This window comes from Coregonus clupeaformis, unplaced genomic scaffold, assembly GCF_020615455.1.
Source record: "Coregonus clupeaformis isolate EN_2021a unplaced genomic scaffold, ASM2061545v1 scaf0028, whole genome shotgun sequence".
NCBI classification, from domain to species: Eukaryota; Metazoa; Chordata; class Actinopteri; order Salmoniformes; family Salmonidae; genus Coregonus; species Coregonus clupeaformis.
In genome coordinates this window covers 1,284,368-1,299,379 of record NW_025533483.1, presented here as the reverse complement: position 1 = coordinate 1,299,379, position 15,012 = coordinate 1,284,368, and the positions used below count along the sequence as shown (strand labels likewise).

General features: G+C 41.1%; 1 protein-coding gene across 1 annotated transcript in view; it reads left to right on the top strand.

Annotated features, from left to right (window-relative positions):
* The window catches only part of LOC121576404 (mitochondrial import receptor subunit TOM70-like), a 73,795-nt gene extending 71,611 nt beyond the window's left edge, over positions 1 to 2,184 (top strand). Inside the window, exon 12 of the mRNA XM_041889509.2 lies at positions 1,474 to 2,184. Coding sequence (XP_041745443.1) covers positions 1,474 to 1,627 — 154 coding nt within the window. The 3' untranslated portion in view covers positions 1,628 to 2,184. The remainder of the gene's footprint in view (positions 1 to 1,473) is intronic.
* Positions 2,185 to 15,012: the final 12,828 nt, after the last annotated feature.

Sequence of the window (15,012 nt, the reverse complement as noted above, 5' to 3'; positions counted from 1 at the left end):
CTCTGGCACACTCAGACGAGAGTGCTCTGAAATCGGAGTAGGTAGCCAAAATGAATTTACGAACGCACCCATAATATTTATACAACGGGTGGGTCTAATCCTGAATGCTGATTGGTTAAAACCGCATTCCAGCCGGTGTCTATTCCACAAGTTAGCACCGGCTAAATCTATGACGTTAAAATGCCTATTTACTCCGTATGTGTATAAACCTGTCTGTCTCTCTGGCATTATCAACATTGTTTCAATATTGTAATTCGATCTCCAGGTGTACCATAGTAATGAACGTGTCAGGAGTCGGGACGAGACAGACAGGCAGCGTTTCTATTAATCAGCTGGCATAATTTTTTATGGATATATACAAAGAAATGTCCATTGAAAAAAGGTCAAACGAAACGAAATGCAGCTAGTTTGCAGTCTTTCCAGCTTCAGTTTGAAGTGATTGTGTTAGCTGGCTGTTGGCTAGCTCCTCTGAACAACAGTGTCCTGACGAGTGAGCACATTGTCTTTGCCTGGTGAAATCGCGCCTCATTAGCTCATTGTTATGGATGTATCCAAATAAATGTCACTAGAAAACTTCTTAAACAAATGCAGCTACTGTTGTTCTTCTGGCTGCACTGTTTGACGTGACTGTAAGTTAGCCGTAGTTGGCTAGCTAGCAAGCGAGGGATAAAAACGTTGCCAGCCAGTATGGCAATAGAACATTTACAACGAAAAACTGGGTCGAGTCTATAGACACAGCACAAAAAGACTGAACGACTGGGTCGCGTCCATAGATACAGAACAAAAAGACTGAACGACTGGGTCTGGCAACCGAACCGATGGAACAAACGACCAGCCGGCTTGGGTAGCAACCCTAGATTTGTGTCGGGACTATGTCTTGTGGAAGGATTAAATAGTATGAATAAATTCATCAAAATAACGTTTTTAATGAAAATATGTCAATCGTTATTTGAATATAATAATAATATAATAATAATATATATGAATATGTTGGTAACCCGTTGTATAAAAGTGATAATGCCCTCGAAGCCGGTGTTTGGAGGATATATTGGCTCGGTTTGCCGCACCCGTGCCCGAGTGGCGCAGTGGTCTAAGGCACTGCATCGCAGTGCTAGCTGTGCCACTAGAGATCCTGGTTCGAATCCAGGCTCTGTCGCAGCCGGCCGCGACCGGGAGACCCATGGGGCGGCACACAATTGGCCCAGCGTCGTCCAGGGTAGGGGAGGGAATGGCCGGCAGGGATGTTGGTAGAGCATGGCGTTTGCAACGCCAGGGTTGTGGGTTCGATTCCCGCGGGGGGCCAGTATGAAAATAAAATTAAAATTAAATAAAAAATATGTATGCACTCACTAACTGTATGTCGCTCTGGATAAGAGCGTCTGCTAAATGACTAAAATGTAAAAAATTTAATATATCCTCCAAACACCGGCTTCTCGGGCATTATCACTTAGATAAACTTCCCTCTCATTTCAGGGGGAACCTGGACAAGGCGATAGACATGTTCAACAAGGCCATCAACCTGGCCAAGTCAGAGATGGAGATGGCCCACCTGTACTCGCTGTGTGACGCGGCCCACGCCCAGACTGAGGTAGCCAGGAAGTACGGGCTGAAGCCACCCACGCTGTAACACCCCTGTCACATGACCCACCTTACCCAAGCCCCTCCCACTCTCCACTGCTGAGCCTGATCATATTAAAACTGCAGATGTTTGAGTAATTTTGTTTTGTACAAGACATGAGAACTACCAGTGGTTAAAGATGAATGTAAAATATATGTGACTAGGGTTGCAAAATTCCGGTAACTTTCCCAGAATTACCCGGTTTTCCTGAAATCCAGGAATTATGAGGAAATAAGCAGGAAATCCGTGAAACCGCAGGATTTCTGGAAAACCAGGGAGGGAAGGTTGGGAAAGTAACTGGAATTTTGCAACCCTGTCTGTGACCATCTATTATGACCATGTTTGTCACGTTGGAGTTTAAACCAGGGCTAGAACCCCAAGCCGCTGGTAAATAGGGAGAGGTTTTAACCCTCACACCCCCCGTCTCCTGATATTTAGTTTGAGCCGGACCACGACCTCTATTGTCCCTCCTGTACCAGTCCAGATGGTCTTGTTTTCTCTACCAGGAACATGTGGATGGCTCGTGAAGCCAGGGATCCATCCAGAAATAATTCAACCTTCTAAAATCAAAGGGAGATTCGCTCAATAGATTTTTGCCATCTCAGTGCTGACTAATCCATATTCGGACGTATTTTAAGATAAATGTCTAATGTCGCCTCCACAATGAGAGAACTGGATAGAGTTCCAATGGACTGTTCATTTGTTACTATATATTAGTTCTTGTTCTCTAACAAATGTTTCTGTCCAGACATATCCTCAAGATGACGTAACATTATCATTGAATGGCTAATTTAAATGCAGGATTAAAATGTTAGTCAAATGTGTGTGTAATGATGAATGTCTGTGTTTGGTGTAATGCTGGAGTTGATATGATTATGTGTTGGATAAGAGCCCAGGTGAAGTCAGGGTCCTTAAGTGTTGTTTATTTTGGGGGGTGGGATTGCCTGTTTTTCCTTTTTATATATTCTGTACAGCATGTAAGATTTCTCTTTTTAAGTCGGTGTTAATGCAATGCTCGTGCTGAAATACTGGTCTGAAGCCATCTGGCCATTTTGGGAAGGCTAGACCTGATAACAATGAGCATTTAGACCTAAAATGACACCTTTAATTCAGCAATTCTCGAAATGTAACACTTTTTTTTTTTTTTTTTTTTTCAACTGCTTGTAGATTCAGAAAATGTCAGAAGGGACAATTATTGTTATATTTTTTCAGGCTCAGTCAACTTTTACTTTGCAGGGGGCAGGTATGCCATCATACAGAAAGTATTCACACCCAGTGGCGTGTATTCATGGATGCCAAGGGAAGCCAGGCTTCCCAAAAAAATGACCAATAAAAAAAACATACCATTTATTTAGTCTCTCTGTGTGTCATAATTGTCCTTAAATTCGAGAGGCTGAATGTATCTCACAGGAGAAAGCATCGGAGCGAGCTAAACAGCGCCCCTCTGTCTCTCTATGTGTAGTCCATCTATCTGATGCTGTCTGGTCCAAACGAGTATGACATTGTTGCCGCCCATAGCATTGAAGGCAAGGGAAGCCAGCGAGCATTTGGCCTCACTTGATAATAAAAAGTATACAAAATTAGCCAATCAGCGTTGAGCTAAACTGAGTGAGCTCAACTGTGATTGGTCCTGGCGCAGCAAAAAAAAGTGTCAAAGGAAACCAGCTTGGATTTTGGCGTCACTCCTATCAAATCACATTGAGAGCATACATCATTGACAGAAACAACTTGAATTGTTGCATCTTGTTGTGTTGTTGTCCTCCGGTGGCTAGCTAGCTAGCTAAAATTGTCCCTTTCCTAAATTAGCCATGGGTGGAGACAGGGATTTGGACTTGTGGTTTTACTTAATGATTATATGAGGCGTTTCTGATCCAACCATTATTTCATACATTGTTGTCCTCTGGCCTGAGAGGATGGAAGTTCAATATGTAGCTAGATGTAGAAGGCTAATATTAACTAGTTAGGCTAGCGAGCAAGCCATGTAGCCTAGGTCATGTAGCATAGGACAACAGAAAATAAAAGCGTGTACTGAATGACAGAGTGATAGACCGTTTCATCAACATGAGGAGGAGGATGGCATTCCACAGTAAGAACATCATACCAAAGGTCAAGCATGGTGGTGGTGGTGTGACGGTTTGGGGATGCTTTGCTGCCTCAGGACCTGGACGACTTGCCTTAATAGAAGGAACCATGAATTCTGCTCTGTATCAGAGAATTATACAGGAGAATGTCAGACCATCCGTCTGTGAGCTGAAGCTGAAGCGCAGCTGGGTCATGCAGCAAGACAATGATCCAAAACACACAATCAAGTCTACATTAAAATTGCTAAAAAGCAACAAATTGCAAGTTTTGGAATGGCCTAGTCAAAGTCCAGACCTAATCCCAATTGAGATGTTGTGGCAGGACTTGAAACGAGCAGTTCATGCTTGAAAACCCACACGTCACTGAGTTAAAGCAATTCTGCATGGAAGAGTGGGCCAAAATTCCTCCACAACGACGTGAGAGACTGATCAACAACTACAGGAAGCATTTGGTTGGAGTCATTGCAGCTAAAGGTGGCACAACCAGTTATTGAGTGTAAGGGGGCAATTACTTTTTCACACAGGGGAATTGGGTGTTGCATAACTTTGTTTATGAAATAAATATGTAATTGTTGTGTTATTTGTTCACTTATGTTCCCTTTATCTAATATTAGGTTTTGGTTGAAGATCTGATAACATTCAGTATCACAAATATGCAAAAGTAGAGAAAATTAGAAAGGGGGCAAATACTTTTTCATAGCACTGTGGGAGTAAAGTGACAACAGGATAGAAAATAGATAATATAATAAACAGTGCCCTTCTTTGCAAAATATATTGGAAAACCTCCCTGGTCATTGTGGTTGAATCTGTGCTTGAAATTCTCTGTTCGACTGAGGGACCTTACACATACAGTTGAAGTCGGAAGTTTACATACACCTTAGCCAAATACATTTAATCCTAGTAAAAATGCCCCGTCTTAGGTCAGTTAGGATCACCACTTTATTTAAAGAATGTGAAATGTCAGAATAATAGTAGAGAGAATGATTTATTTCATATTTTATTTATTTAATCACATTCCCAGTGGGTCGGAAGTCCAATACCTTGACTTTGTTGTCCTTAAGCCATTTTGCCACAAATTTGGAAGTATGCTTGGGGTCATTGTCCATTTGAAGACCCATTTGCAACCAAGCTTTAACTTCCTGACTGATGTCTTGAGATGTTTCTTCAATATATCCACATCATTTCCCTTCCTCATGATGCCATCTATTTTGTGAAGTGCACCAGTCCCACCTGCAGCAAAGCACCCCCACAGATTGATGCTGTCACCCCTGTGCTTCACGGTTGGGATGGTGTTCTTCGGCTTGCAAGCAACCCCCTTTTTCCTCCAAACATAACGATGGTCATTATGGCCAAACAGTTCTATTTTTGTTTCATCAGACCAGAGGACATTTCTCCAAAAAGTACGATCTTTGTCCCCATGTGCAGTTGCAAACCGTAGTCTGGCTTTTTTATGGCGGTTTTGGAGCAGTGGCTTCTTCCTTATTGAGCGGCCTTTCAGGTTATGTCGATATAGGACTCGTTTTACTGTGGATATAGATACTTTTGTATCGGTTTCCTCCAGCATCTTCACAAGGTCCTTTGCTGTTGTTCTGGGATTGATTTGCACTTTTCGCACCAAAGTACGTTCATCTCTAGGAGACAGAACGCGTCTCCTTCCTGAGCGGTATGACGGCTGTGTGGTCCCATGGTGTTTATACTTGCATACTATTGTTTGTACAGATGAACGTGGTACCTTCAGGCGTTTGGAAATTGTTCCCAAAGATGAACCAGACTTGTGGAGGTCTACATTTTTTTAATTAAGTCTTGGCTGATTTCTTTTTAATTTCCCATGATGTCAAGCAAAGAGGCACTGAGTTTGAAGGTAGGCCTTGAAATACATCCACAGGTACACCTCCAATTGACTCAAATTATGTAAATTAGCCTATCAGAAGCTTCTAAAGTCATGACATCATTTTCTGGAATTTTCCAAGCTGTTTAAAGGCACAGTCAACTTAGTGTATGTAAACTTCTGACCCACTGGAATTGTGATACAGTGAATTATAAGTGAAATAATCTGTCTGTAAACAATTGTTGGAAAAATGACTTGTGTCATGCACAAAGTAGATGTCCTAACCGACATGCCAAAACTATAGTTTGTTAACAAGAGATTTGCGGAGTGGTTGAAAAACTAGTTTTAATGACTCCAACCTAAGTGTATGTAAACTTCTGACTTCAACTGTATCTGTATGTGTAGGGTACAGAGATGAGGTAGTCATTAAAAAAACATGTTCAACTCTATCATTGTACACAAAGTCCATGCAACTTATTATGTGACTTGTTAAGCACATTTTTACATGTAACTTATTTAGACTTGCCATAGTAAAGGGGTTGAATACTTATTAACTCAAGATGTTTCAGCTTTTCATTTTTAATTAATTTGTAAACATTTCTAAAAACAGAACTCCACTTTGACATTTTGGGGTATTTTGTGTAGATCAGTGACACAGAATCTCAAATTAATCCATTTTAAATTCAGGCTGTAACACAACAAAATGTGGAATAAGTCAAGGGGTGTGAATGCTTCCTGAAGGCACTGTACAAAGGAAAGGGAAAGAGGGATATCTAGTCAGTCAACTGAATGCATTCAACTGTACATAGTGCCTCTGTTGGTGTTTGAGGGTACAGAAAAAAACATCTGACTGTATGACTGAAACAACACTAACATTCTGCCTAATCAGAGATGTATTCTGACTATTCTGCCTAATCAGAGATGTATCCTGACTATTCTGCCTAATCAGAGATGTATCCTGACTATTCTGCCTAATCAGAGATGTATCCTGACTATTCTGCCTAATCAGAGATGTATCCTGACTATTCTGCCTAATCAGAGATGTATCCTGACCATTCTGCCTAATCAGAGATATGTCATGACTATTCTGCCTAATCAGAGATGTATCCTGACTATTCTGCCTAATCAGAGATGTATCCTGACTATTCTGCCTAATCAGAGATGTATCCTGACTATTCTGCCTAATCAGAGATGTATCCTGACTATTCTGCCTAATCAGAGATGTATCCTGACTATTCTGCCTAATCAGATATGTATTCTGACTATTCTGCCTAATCAGAGATATGTCATGACTATTCTGCCTAATCAGAGATGTATCCTGACTATTCTGCCTAATCAGAGATGTATCCTGACTATTCTGCCTAATCAGATATGTATTCTGACTATTCTGCCTAATCAGAGATATGTCATGACTATTCTGCCTAATCAGAGATGTATCCTGACTATTCTGCCTAATCAGATATGTATTCTGACTATTCTGCCTAATCAGAGATGTATCCTGACTATTCTGCCTAATCAGATATGTATTCTGACTATTCTGCCTAATCAGATATGTGTCATGACTATTCTGCCTAATCAGAGATGTATCCTGACTATTCTGCCTAATCAGAGATGTATCCTGACTATTCTGCCTAATCAGAGATGTATCCTGACTATTCTGCCTAATCAGAGATGTATCCTGACTATTCTGCCTAATCAGATATGTATTCTGACTATTCTGCCTAATCAGATATGTGTCATGACTATTCTGCCTAATCAGAGATGTATCCTGACTATTCTGCCTAATCAGAGATGTATCCTGACTATTCTGCCTAATCAGAGATGTATCCTGACTATTCTGCCTAATCAGAGATGTATCCTGACTATTCTGCCTAATCAGAGATGTATCCTGACTATTCTGCCCAATCAGATATGTATTCTGACTATTCTGCCTAATCAGAGATATGTCATGACTATTCTGCCTAATCAGAGATGTATCCTGACTATTCTGCCTAATCAGAGATGTATCCTGACTATTCTGCCTAATCAGATATGTATTCTGACTATTCTGCCTAATCAGAGATATGTCATGACTATTCTGCCTAATCAGAGATGTATCCTGACTATTCTGCCTAATCAGATATGTATTCTGGACTATTCTGCCTAATCAGAGATGTATCCTGACTATTCTGCCTAATCAGATATGTATTCTGACTATTCTGCCTAATCAGATATGTGTCATGACTATTCTGCCTAATCAGAGATGTATCCTGACTATTCTGCCTAATCAGAGATGTATCCTGACTATTCTGCCTAATCAGAGATGTATCCTGACTATTCTGCCTAATCAGAGATGTATCCTGACTATTCTGCCTAATCAGATATGTATTCTGACTATTCTGCCTAATCAGATATGTGTCATGACTATTCTGCCTAATCAGAGATGTATCCTGACTATTCTGCCTAATCAGAGATGTATCCTGACTATTCTGCCTAATCAGAGATGTATCCTGACTATTCTGCCTAATCAGAGATGTATCCTGACTATTCTGCCTAATCAGAGATGTATCCTGACTATTCTGCCTAATCAGAGATGTATCCTGACTATTCTGCCTAATTAGAGATGTATCCTGACTATTCTGCCTAATCAGAGATGTATCCTGACTATTCTGCCTAACCAGAGATGTATCATGACTATTCTGCCTAATCAGAGATGCGTCATGACCAAAGTCAGAGACAGTACATGGAAAATAAAGCTATAATTTACTGAAATACTTCATTTGAAACCTTGTCAACCTTGTGTTATATAGTTGCTTACTTCTTCGCTTTTTGACTAGAACAATGTAAATCCATCCAGAGAAAGATGGGGATGTACCTGTGGAGGTACTGTGACTCAGAACACACAGTAGCTCCTTCATGTGGATGCAGCTCACCTGTCTGCCCAGAAACTCTGTTTCACTTCATACAGATCTTTGATACACTGAGAAGCTTGAACACAAACACCTTATTTATAGACAGATTTGTCTGTCTGTCTGTCTGTCTGTCTGTCTGTCTGTCTGTCTGTCTGTCTGTCTGTCTGTATTAGCTATCTGTCTGTATTGTGTCTGTCTGTATTCTGTCTGTCTGTATTGTCTGTCTGTCTGTCTGTCTGTATTGTCTGTCTGTCTGTCTGTCTGTCTGTCTATCTGTCTGTCTGTCTGTCTGTCTGTATTGTCTGTCTGTCTGTATTGTCTGTCTGTCTGTCTGTATTGTCTGTCTGTATCCATACCCATTGGATGTAGTGACCATGATATAGTAGCCATACCTAGAAAAGCAAAAGTTCCAAAGGCTGGGCCTAAAATAGTTTATAAGAGAACAAAATGTTTTGAAGTGATTCTTATGTCGAAGATGTAAAGAATATTTGTTGGTTTAGTGAATGAGGAGCATCCAAACGTAATGTATTAAGCATCCATGAGTCAAGTCATCAATGAGGAGCATCCAAACGCTGCATTTATGAAATTGTTTCTTCCAGGTATTGATACGCACCAGTGGAGGTTCCTCAGAGGATGACATTCACTGAATAAAAAGAAGAAGAAACTACACTATGAAACAAAGATAAATGACATAAAGAATGATAGTAAAAAGCTTTGGAGCACCTTAAATGACATTTTGGGGAAAAAGGCAAACTCAGCTCCATCATTCATTGAATCAGATGGCTCATTCATCACAAAACCCACTGATATTGCCAACTACTTTAATGATTTTTTCATTGGCAAGATTAGCAAACTTAGGCATGACATGCCAGCAACAAACGCTGACACTACACATCCAAGTATATCTGATCAAATGATAAAAGACAAACATTGCAATTTTGAATTCCGTAAAGTGAGTGTGTAAGAGGTGAAAAAAGTATTGCTGTCTATCAACAATGACAAGCCACCGGGGTCTGACAACTTGGATGGAGAATTACTGAGGATGATACCGGTCGATATCGCCACTCCTATTTGCCATCTCTTCAATCTAAGCCTACTAGAAAGTGTGCCCCCTCAGGCCTGGAGGGAAGCAAAAGTTATTCCGCTACCTAAGAATAGTAAAGCCCCCTTTACTGGCTCAAATAGCCGACCAATCAGCCTGTTACCAACCCTTAGTAAACTATTGGTAAAAATTGTGTTTGACCAGATACAATGCTATTTTACAGTAAATACATTTACAAACTTTCAGCACGCTTATAGGGAAGGACATTCAACAAGCACAGCACTTACACAAATTACTGATGATTGGCTGAGAGAAATTGATAATAAAAAGATTGTGTCGGCTGTTTTGTTATACTTCCGTGCGGCTTTTGACATTATCGATCATAGTCTGCTGCTGGAAAAACGTATGTTATGGCTTTACACCCCCTGATATATTGTGGATAAAGAGTTACCTGTCTAACAGAACACATTAATAATATGCATGTCAATCTCTCATGGCTCAAAGTGGAGGAGAGATTGACTTCATCACTACTTGTATTTGTGAGAGGTATTGACATGCTGAATGCACCGAGCTGTCTGTTTAAACTACTAGCACACAGCTCGGACACCCATGCATACCCCACAAGACATGCCACCAGAGGTCTCTTCACAATCCCAAATCCAGAACAGATTATGGGAGGTGCACAGTACTACATAGAGCCATGACTACATGGAACTCTATTCCACATCAGGTAACTGATGCAAGCAGTAGAATCAGATTTAAAAAAAACAGATAAAAATACACCTTATGGAACAGCTGGGACTGAAGAGACACACACACACAGGTACAGACACACGCATACACACACACACTAGCACACGCACTCTACACACACATACATTGTGATATTGTTGTATGGTGGTATTATACATTTTGTATTGTAGATATGTAGTGGTGTAATAATGTCATATGATGTACTGTTTTATCTGTTGTTTTATGTTTGATCTAAGTGCCTTAATGTGTTTGGACCCCAGGAAGAGTAGCTGCTGCCTTGGCAGGAACTAATGGGGATACCATAATAAACCCCAGGAAGAGTAGCTGCTGCCTTGGCAGGAACTAATGGGGATCCATAATAAACCCCAGGAAGAGTAGCTGCTGCCTTGGCAGGAACTAATGGGGATCCATAATAAACCCCAGGAAGAGTAGCTGCTGCCTTGGCAGGAACTAATGGGGATCCATAATAAACCCCAGGAAGAGTAGCTGCTGCCTTGGCAGGAACTAATGGGGATCCATAATAAACCCCAGGAAGAGTAGCTGCTGCCTTGGCAGGAACTAATGGGGATCCATAATAAACCCCAGGAAGAGTAGCTGCTGCCTTGGCAGGAACTAATGGGGATCCATAATAAACCCCAGGAAGAGTAGCTGCTGCCTTGGCAGGAACTAATGGGGATCCATAATAAACCCCAGGAAGAGTAGCTGCTGCCTTGGCAGGAACTAATGGGGATCCATAATAAACCCCAGGAAGAGTAGCTGCTGCCTTGGCAGGAACTAATGGGGATCCATAATAAACCCCAGGAAGAGTAGCTGCTGCCTTGGCAGGAACTAATGGGGATCCATAATAAACCCCAGGAAGAGTAGCTGCTGCCTTGGCAGGAACTAATGGGGATCCATAATAAACCCCAGGAAGAGTAGCTGCTGCCTTGGCAGGAACTAATGGGGATACATAATAAACCCCAGGAAGAGTAGCTGCTGCCTTGGCAGGAACTAATGGGGATACATAATAAACCCCAGGAAGAGTAGCTGCTGCCTTGGCAGGAACTAATGAGGATCCATAATAAACCCCAGGAAGAGTAGCTGCTGCCTTGGCAGGAACTAATGAGGATCCATAATAAACCCCAGGAAGAGTAGCTGCTGCCTTGGCAGGAACTAATGGGGATCCTTAATAAATACAAATACAAATGGGAGGACCATCCTCCTCAGTGAATTTCATAAAAATAAAAATATTAAAACATTAAAAAAGTTATCCTTTTTAGATAAAACTATACTAAATATATTCACATGTCACCAAATGTATTAAAACACACTGTTTTGCAATGAAGTTCTACAGTAGCCTCAACAGCACTCTGTAGGGTTGGTAGGGCTGGGGCGGCAGGTAGCTTAGTGATTAAGAGCGTTGTGCCAGTAACCAAAAGGTCGCTGGTTCTAATCCCCGAGCCGACTAGGTGAAAAATCTGTCGATGTGCCCTTAGGCAAGGCACTTAACCCTAATTGCTCCTGTATGTCGCTCTGGATAAGAGTGTCTGCTAAATGACTAAAATGTAGGGTAGCACCATGGTGTAGCTTCCGTCCTCCTCTGGGTACATTACTTCAATACAAAACCTAAGAGGCTCATGGTTCTCACCCCGTTCCATATACTTGCACAGTAATTATGACAACATCCGGAGGACGTCCTCCAACCTATCAGAGCTAGTACAGCTGTGCATAAAATGTGCTGAGCAGTTGACTCAAAGAGAGAGAAAGACAATAGTTGAACAGTTTTTAACAATTTCATTTCTTCACAATGAAGGAGAGGCAAGAGAAAGAGAGATATTTATTTATTTTTTTCATATTTTTTTGTTCAATTTCACTTAGTTAGCAAATGCAGCACAGGAGGTTGGTGGCACCTTAATTAGGGAGGACGGGCTCGTGGTAATGGCTGGAGTGGAATGGGTGGAATGGTATCAAATACATGGTTTCCATGTGTTTAACGCTACTCCATGTACTCTGTTCCAGTCATTATTATGAGCTGTCCTCCACTCAGCAGCCTCCACTGGAATGCAGCTAGATAGTTTAGCCTACTCAAACACTCAGCTCAAACAGAGACAGATGCTATGGAAGCTAGCTGGCTATGACTATCCAACACTGGAACTCTTCCATGTCAAGGTAAGCTTTTGGTTTGATTAATGTATTGCCACCGGGTTCCGCCGGTGTAACTGATAAACTACTTGCTGTACTGCATGATTGTAGCAGGTTTACTAACGCGTTAGTTCTAGTAGCTATGACGATGTAGGTAGGCTGTGTGTCGTGGTTAGCGGCTATGATATGAAGCTTTGGCTTGGAAAGGTTTTTTCGTCTGGTCACAGACAGCTGATGTGTTGTGCCCTGAAGTCCACAAGCGAAGGAAAAGGTGAGAGGAGGAGAGTGCGTAGATGCGAGAAGGAATTATACAGCGAGCAAAATGATCATGCTGTTTGTATGTGGCTGCTATGAAAGGGAACTGTGTTTGCGTGTGATCAGGGGTGTATTCATTCCGCCGATTCTGTTGAAAAACGTTTCTTAAACGGAAGCAAACGAAACGAAACGGGGATAAACATACCTGAATTTGTCCAATAGAAACTCTCGTTTGCAACTGTTGGACTAATGACTACACCTTAGATCAGCTAGATGCAGGCAAGAGTGTGCAAGGCGGTATTGAATGTGTCAATGTCTGTCATCTTGACCTCTGCACCTACGTTGTAAACTTTCATTCATAGGCTAGGGTGTAGCAACCTCATGATGGGTACAGGGAAGATTAGAGTATCATGTAGTAGCCTAAACCTATCGCTGTTACATTGAACTGGGTGGATGGAATATGAATGACAGTCATCCAACATGCTGCAATAGAAATAAGGCCATGCTCATAAAAAAAAAAAAAGGTCCTCCCTCATCTTAAATGTAACCGACCACCACTGGCATGCACCTATTAAGAACTGACTGTTAGAACTGTTAAGGCTCCGTGGATTGATGAGGAATTTAAAAAACGGTATGGTTGAAAGAGACGAGGCAAAAGGAGTCTGGCTGCACAGTTGATTGGCAAACTTACTGTAAATTGAGAAATTATGTGACTAAACTAGATAAAAACTAAGATAAATTATATAAAGTATGATGGAAAAAAGCTTTGGAGTACTTTAAATGAATTTATGGGGAGAAAGACGAATTCATCTTTCATTGAATCAGAAGGCTCATTCATCACACAACCTTTTCATATTGGCAATTATTTTAATGACTATTTCATTGGCAAAGTGGGCAAACTCAGACCTGAAATGCCAACAATAAACTGTGAACCATCATATTGATGCATAAAATACCAAATAATGAAAGAAAAACATTTTAATTCTGAATTCTGTAAAGTTAGTGTAGGAGAAGTGAAAAAAATATTGTTGTCCATTTATAATGTTAGATTTAGCTCAGTACAAATATCTTTCAGCTCATCAGATACTGGCATCAACCAATCTAGATTAAGATCCCCACTATCAGTAATTCAGATTTAGCATAGTTAGCAAATTGTCTGACCTGCTGTCTAAGACCAGGGGAGGGCGATAAATTCCCACTAGCGTCAGATGGGCATTTTTACAGAGGATGATGTTGGTTGAGAGAATGTCAAGAGAATGCAAAGCTGTCATCAAGGCAAAGGGTGGCTATTTGAAGAATCTCAAATGTAAAATATATTTTTAATAAAACACTTTTTTGGTTACAACATGATTCCATATGTGTTATTTCATAGTTTTGATGTCTTCACTATTATTCTACAATGTAGAAAATAGTAAAAATAAAGAAAAACCCTTGAATGAGTAGGTGTGTCCAAACTTTTGACCGGTAGTGTATGTGACCACACCCCCTCCTATACGACCACACCCCCTCCTATACGACCACACCCCCTCCTATACCAAACATTACATTATAACACATCAGAGCATAGACTTCTTTAGCCAAGATTACGTTATAACCAGAATTTCCACCACGTTGGTTTGAGATGCCAGAGTTACAATAAAATCCATTTTCTGGCATTTACATGAATCAGTCCGAGGCCGCAGCTGTGGGATTTCAGATCAGACAGAGTTTCTAATAATAATAATAATAATAATCCATTTAGCAGACGCTTTTATCCAAAGTGACTTACAGTTATGTGTGCATAAATTTTTTTTACGTATGAGTGGTCCCGGGGATCGAACCCACTACCCTGGTGTTACAAGCGCCGTGCTCTACCAGCTGAGCTACAGAGGACCACTACCAATACAAACATGCCATGTTCAAGAGGTAACCCCCTACTAGAAAAGACCATGAGGTTGAATTGGAATAGATACAAGAACTGAACCATTATGCCTATGCATCAAACTATGCTGTCACGAACCGGCTCAAAGTTCGTAACAAAAGGGAGACACCGTTGAGACAAGGAATACCAAAATATATATTTATTAACTAAAGTCAACTAAGTATAATGAACAATGGTGTGAGTAATCAGTAGTGTAAGTGAGTGTTATGCATGTATAAAAGTAATAATGCAAGGTGTTGAAAGGTGCTAAAGCAAACAACCAAAAATACCACAACAAAAATCAATAAGGTGTCTGCCTGGAGAGAGTCTCCCCAATGAACGGGGAAGGGGTCCATTTATGCTGGGACACACCCCCCCCCCCCGGCCCAGGTGTTTCCCATGTAGCTGACGACCCTCCCAACTCCGCCCACCGGCATCCTAATAAGGAAACAAGAGCAAAGAGAGAATATGCAGACAGGGTGGGAGGGGCGTCACAGAGTGGGAGGGGCGTCACAGAGTGGAC